The sequence below is a fragment of the Cornus florida genome, unplaced genomic scaffold (genome assembly GCF_030987335.1).
Source record: "Cornus florida cultivar Cherokee Brave unplaced genomic scaffold, ASM3098733v1 CherokeeBrave_3.0.0_Hap2_Chr08, whole genome shotgun sequence".
Lineage (NCBI taxonomy): Eukaryota > Viridiplantae > Streptophyta > Magnoliopsida > Cornales > Cornaceae > Cornus > Cornus florida.
Genome location: NW_026775578.1, coordinates 69,378,639 through 69,384,767, shown reverse-complemented (window position 1 = coordinate 69,384,767; position 6,129 = coordinate 69,378,639). Strand labels below are relative to the sequence as shown.

At 30.0% G+C, this 6,129-nt stretch overlaps 1 protein-coding gene across 1 annotated transcript; it reads left to right on the top strand.

The window, feature by feature from the left end:
* Positions 1-295: 295 nt before the first annotated feature.
* Positions 296-1,954, top strand: LOC132268679 (ananain-like). Its single transcript, XM_059769484.1, has 4 exons — positions 296-521; positions 643-695; positions 1,299-1,418; positions 1,516-1,954. The coding sequence occupies exons 1-4, from the start codon at positions 503-505 to the stop codon at positions 1,663-1,665; spliced, it is 342 nt and encodes a 113-aa protein (XP_059625467.1). The 5' UTR covers positions 296-502; the 3' UTR covers positions 1,666-1,954.
* The last annotated feature ends 4,175 nt before the right edge of the window (positions 1,955-6,129 follow it).

Below are 6,129 nucleotides of genomic sequence, written 5' to 3'. Positions count from 1 at the left end.
CCATAGCACCACATCAATTCGGTGAAGAAATAATAGGTGAGGAGGATTTGGCTACCTCTCTCCTTGTTCAGAATCTTTCATTTTTTGAAATTGTATTCTTCTAAGATATATCATCACCGTTATTAACATTGAGAACGATACATACTTTTTACTGTTTTTCTGTTTTTTTGACAGGCATTAAGAATTGACTATACACTGTTAAATTGACTATACATTTATACACTGTTGAATTGACTATACATTTACTCTCTTTTTCTCTCTTTCCCTTTTACTCCTCACCACACCCCTCATCATCTCTAAAGCCCTTTACACGAATTTGTCTCTCTTTAAAGCCATTGTCCAAACAAACTGTTTCTTTAATTCTCTCATCCTCTATTTCTCATCTGCCAAACACTAAGAATACATCCTTCAGCCACCTATTTCACATCTCTCTACCTTCCATATGAGGAGTTAGTTGGGCCTCATCTTTGTTCCATTTTGAGCTGTTTTTAGCTTTAGGGCTATGCCTCCTTGCTCCTCAGGTAACTTTTCATTCTTCTTTCTATATTATTAATTAAAATTCTGGGTTAAAAAATTTATACAAGTTCAGTATAAAATATATTAATTTTTTTTTTTCATATTTAATCTTACAAATATATATAGGTCTTCTTTGTGGAAGAAGAAAGCTTACTGAAACGAGTGGAATCGGAAAAGAGGTTTGTATACTCATTCCTTGGACATCTCTTCAACTTATTCTTCAATTTTTTTTTTTTTGTATTTTATTTATTTTAAAAGTTATGTCTTACTACTTTTTGCTCATGCGTACTTGAACATTTTACGCAATTGTTTATTCATTTTGTGTCTCTCACCTTTTATGATATGGTCTTAGTTTTGCATCTTGTCCCTTCAACAAACTAGTACATAATTTTAACATGATTTAAAATGTCTGCTTTGTTACTCTTTAGAAAAGTACAATTCAGAGATTGATTGGCCTTGGGCCATTATTTTTGTTCATTATTTTTAATTAATTAATTAATTAATTATTATTAGTATATATTTTCCCGTCATTTGAGCAAGTTCATGAAAAATAGATTATGGATTGGGTATGTGAGTACAAGCATATCAGTTTAATGACTAAAACTACTTATGCAGAGAAAGAATTGAACATAATGATTTTTTGACATAGTAAAATAGTATAAATATGAACTCTCACTAATTTATTTCTCTACCCAAAAGATGAATTGCTGGCTAGTGTGTTTACTTATCAGAAAATCTCTTATTATTTTTTCTTTGGTTTCTTTAATTTATTATTTCTTCAGGTACCTAGGGCAGCTAGAATAGACGGTTATGTAAAAATATCTGGTCTTCTAGAGGCTTTATGCAAGTTTCCTGTAGCTGTTGTCATCCATGTATATAATAGCATCCCAACATACAAAAAGGTTGTTAAACATATTACAAAACAGCTAGCATTATTATTAATATTCTCTAATTAATTGTTTTTAAGAAAAATATTTGATTACTTATTTTTTGAAATAGGGAACCTACTCAAAGCCAATTGATGAAAAGGAACCAATTCATCATCATTGTGTTTTGGTTGTGGGTTTTTCCGCCAGTCCAAGCGGAAAGAAATACCATCTTGTGCCAAATAGTTGGGGCTACTGGGTGGGGAAGGACGGTATGCTGTAGTCACTAAAGAAGTTATTGGTAATTGTTACTATCCAACGGGGCAGTTTCAATCAGGAGAACTATAGATTGATTATAAGAGAAACCAGGACTCAAATGGGGGTATATTTTACTCTCAGAAAACTGACACATAACAGTATTTGTTTTGGTTTAAGAATGTGACCTTTTTGTTGGGTTAGACGGTTTTTCTGCCGATACTGGTTGGTTTAAGAATGTGGCCTTTTTGTTTCTTGAAAATCTATTTCAAAAATTTATTGTGTTTTATTTATTTATAAAGTTAGATCTTGCCACTTTTTACTAATTGTTTTTCTCATATATGCTTGACATTTTACTACTCAATTGTTTCTTCATTTTGTCCACCTTTTATGTTGTATCTAGTCCCCTTAACAAACTAGAACATAATTTCAACGTGATTTAAAATGTCTGCTTTTGTTACTCTTTAGAAAAATACATTTCAGAGATTGATTGGCAGGTCTTGCGGCATCATCTTCTTTTTTTTTTCATTATTTTTTATAAATTAATTATTATTATTATTTTTTCTTCATCCGAGTAAGCTAGTTAATGAAAATTAGATTATGGATTGGATAAAGTGAGTACAAGCATGTTAGTTTAATGATTTCGTTTTGTTTTTGTTAGATTACCATTGAATTAGGGGTTAAGTATAGAAAACACTCTCACTATATATAAAATGTGCAAGAACCCCCTACTGTTTTTTTGGGTGCAATAAACCCCCTACTTTTTTTATTTTTTTATTTTTTTTTTTTTATTTTTTTTTTTTTTTTGGTGGTGTTGAAAGTGTTTCAAACCCATTTGTGATTTTTGATCTTTGTTAGGAGGATGATAGCAATTGTGGTGGTAAAGCAGTGAGATTGATTGTGGATATGGACCCATTAAACTCAGACTTGAAATCCATTACATTAAAAACTCCTTTTCTTTCTCTAGATTTATGCGTCTCTGAAGCTTCGTTTATCCCAAAGACTCCCTTCAACCACTCCAGAGTCGACAAATTTGCGCCAACATTCCCATAGTTTGTTTTGTATGCATCCGGATTGGTTTTTCAGTGAACTTTTACAAAAGATTATGGACATTGATTCTGACTTGGGAGAGTAATTTGAAGATGGCTCTGAAAATAAAAAAGCATTTACAGAACTGCAAGACAGTTGCCCGCTGTCAACAGTAGTTACTCGCTGGCCACTCTTGCTAGTCGTCAAAGTTGTATCCCATCGCCGGAGTTGCTGGTAGTTGCTTGTCTTCCTTGCATCGCCGTCGTAAGGTCTGTTCTTCGCTGCCACTCACTCAATTCATTGCTTGCCGGCCGTTGTGTCAGTTCAACTCCCTGCCAAATACCATTTTTGGCAAGCACCATTTCCGAGAATGAGAGTCCCAACTCCGGTGAGTCTCAGTGCATTAAAGACTAATAAAGCGTCAGCGACCCAAAACGGAGAGGAGAGCTTCATCTCAATTCAAGAACCGTTTCATCAACACTATGAACTCCGGCGAGGAGCTTTGAGTTGACGATGACAGCCAACTATCAATAGCGAACTTCAATCTAGATCGATGACTACCAACAACGGCACACGCACCTACAAGCGCCCAGACGCGCCATTGATGGAGGCTTGATTATCCATCCACCTAGGTTTTCAGATTTAGGAAAGAGATGATAGTGGTGGCTATGTGATATGACGGAGGAGGCTATGATTTTGTGGGGCTGCGATAGTGTTCGAGGAGGCTATGATTTTGTGGGGGTTGCTATGGAAGAGGCGGTGGTTATTTGAAGGTAAGGGATGAGGGAAGGGCAGAGGAGGACGATGACGGTGGTGGATGGTGATGCCGACGCTTTAACACCATGATTGCTATCATCCTCCATCACAAAAATCAGAAATTAGAAATGGGTTTTCAATTGAAACACTTAAACACAAAAAAATATAGCCTGGTCGGAAATGGTGTTCGCGGGCGATGGCTTTCACCGGATTGGGAGGGCATTTTGGGATTTTAATATAAAAAATTGGTCCAAATGACTAATTAGGGGGAAATTTGCACCTAAGGGATTTCTTGCACCAAACAAAAATAATAGGGAGTTTTATGCAATTTTTTGTATATAATAAGGATGTTTCTTACACTTAACCTTGAATTAGTAATTTAATTCTGGTAAGTAACTGTTTACTCCTGGATTTACTGAGGTATATTTAGTTTCCTTAGCTGGCTTTTTTTAAAACCCAAACATGTCCCTAAACGATGCCGTTGAAGGCTTTTTTTTTTAAAACCTAAACATGTCCCTACGCATGAACTAGCATTTTAAGCCACGGATAATATGTGCAACTTTTATATATATATATATATAAGAGGTTTAATATTTCAGTATTTATTTATTAATATAAAAAATTATTTATTAATTGATATAATATATATATATTTTTAAATGTGCAAAGAGTTTATATATTTATTTATTAATATAAAAAACATTTATTAATTGCTTCAGTAGTTCAGTATTTATTTATTAATATAAAAAATTATTTATTAATTGATACAATTTTTTTTTTTTATATATATATAAAGAGTTTCTATAAAATTCTAACATAAATTACCTAATAAAATTTCAGTTACCTATTTTATTTTCTATAAACTCTATCACATATAGTCGATATATATATTAGGTCCGGCTTGTGGTGTGCATATTTTTTATTTTCTCTTTATAATTGGTCTCGTACGTTTTTTCTTTAATTTTTCTTTTTATAAGCATTATTATTATTTTTTTTTCTATTTCTAATTGATATTTATGTTTACAAGTAGTTGATTTGTTTTATTTTTATTTTCTCTTTCTAATTGTTGTTTAGAAGTGGTTGATTTTTTTTCTTCATTTTTTTTTATTTTTTTATTTTTAATTTTTGGTTCATTCTTAATTTATTATTATTTTGAGTCATTATTGTTTTTTTTTTTTTTTTTTTTCTTTTTCAGAAGTATCATTCTTCTTTTTTCTTTAGTTTTTATTTTTAGATGGTTCAAAATTTGTTATTCTTAATTTGTTGTATTGAGAAGGTTGGATTGTTAATTTTTTTCTTTAGTTTTTGTTTTTAGAAGCATTATTATTATTATTATTATTATTTTCTTTTGTTTTATTTTTATTTTTCTCTTTCTAATTGAAAGTAGTTGATTTATTTTATTTTATTTTTCTCTTTCTAATTGATGTTTAGAAGTGGTTGATTTGGTAAGTATACTTTGGATTGTGATTTTTTTATTTTTTATTTTTATTTTTTGATTCATTCATAATTTATTATTATTTTGAGTCATTATTGTTATTTTTTTTTTTCTTTACTTTTTATTTTTCAGAAGTATTATTATTATTTTTTTCTTTAGTTTTTATTTTTATTTTACTCTTTATAAGTTTACTTTGATTTGTAATTTTTTTCTCAGTTTTTATTTTTTATTTTTGGTTTATTCTTAATACATGTTTCAATGTTTTTGGGTTTTCGGTTGGACTTTAAATGAATTTGTTGTTGAAAATTTTTTATATGTTTTTTTTTTTAATTTTTTTTTACTAACAAAAACTAAATTTGAGAATTCAAATTTTCAAATCAAATAAGGTGGTGGATTTGTTCCTTTTTCTTAATGTCCACTTTTATATTTCTAAAGGTAGCATTGGCAGTAGTTAAGAATACAAATTTCTATAATGAAAATAAAATAATTTCTATAAAATGCTATCACAAATTACCTATTTTATTTTTAATAAAACTCTATCATATAATTCACATTAGACAAAGATATATTTAAAGAATTTCTATAAAATTTGTAATACCCCTAATTTCGAACACATGTTGATCAAATCTGCGCACAAAATTAGGAGATATTAAAACAATTAAAGTATTTCAAACAAGCACAGAGAACAAAAATGAATAATAAGGAATAAATAATTCGTTGAAGAAAATTCTATTAAATAAAAATTCCATTAATAATTCTCCAAAAGTTACCACTCGGGAATCCCGTAAATCAAGGACCCTTGATAACATAAACCAATAATCCAATGATCTCTAAATAAAATCCAGTATCTAACAATTAGAAAATATCCTACATTGAAATAAGAAGAAATAATGGATAAGTCCTTCAGTTGCGGATCCTCAACCTTGAGACTTGAACTTCTAATAACCTGAAAAATAAATCGCGGGTTAAACCATATGAGCAAGTTCTCTCCACCAGACCTCTGAAAACTAATAAATAGATCATCTCTGATCAAAACCAAACCTAATAAAGTCTTTATCTTTAATATACATAATTATCACAACTATTACCAAGTTCATTAATTCCAAAACCATTATCAATGATTAACTAATAATCATATCTAGTCCAATCTACAATTTCTTTTAAAGAAGCCCCTCTAGCCTTGACTCCATCCTAAACCGCAATTTAATAATTTAAACCATGAAATATAATTAAAAGAACATTATATTAAATTCCAAAACCAATAATGATCTT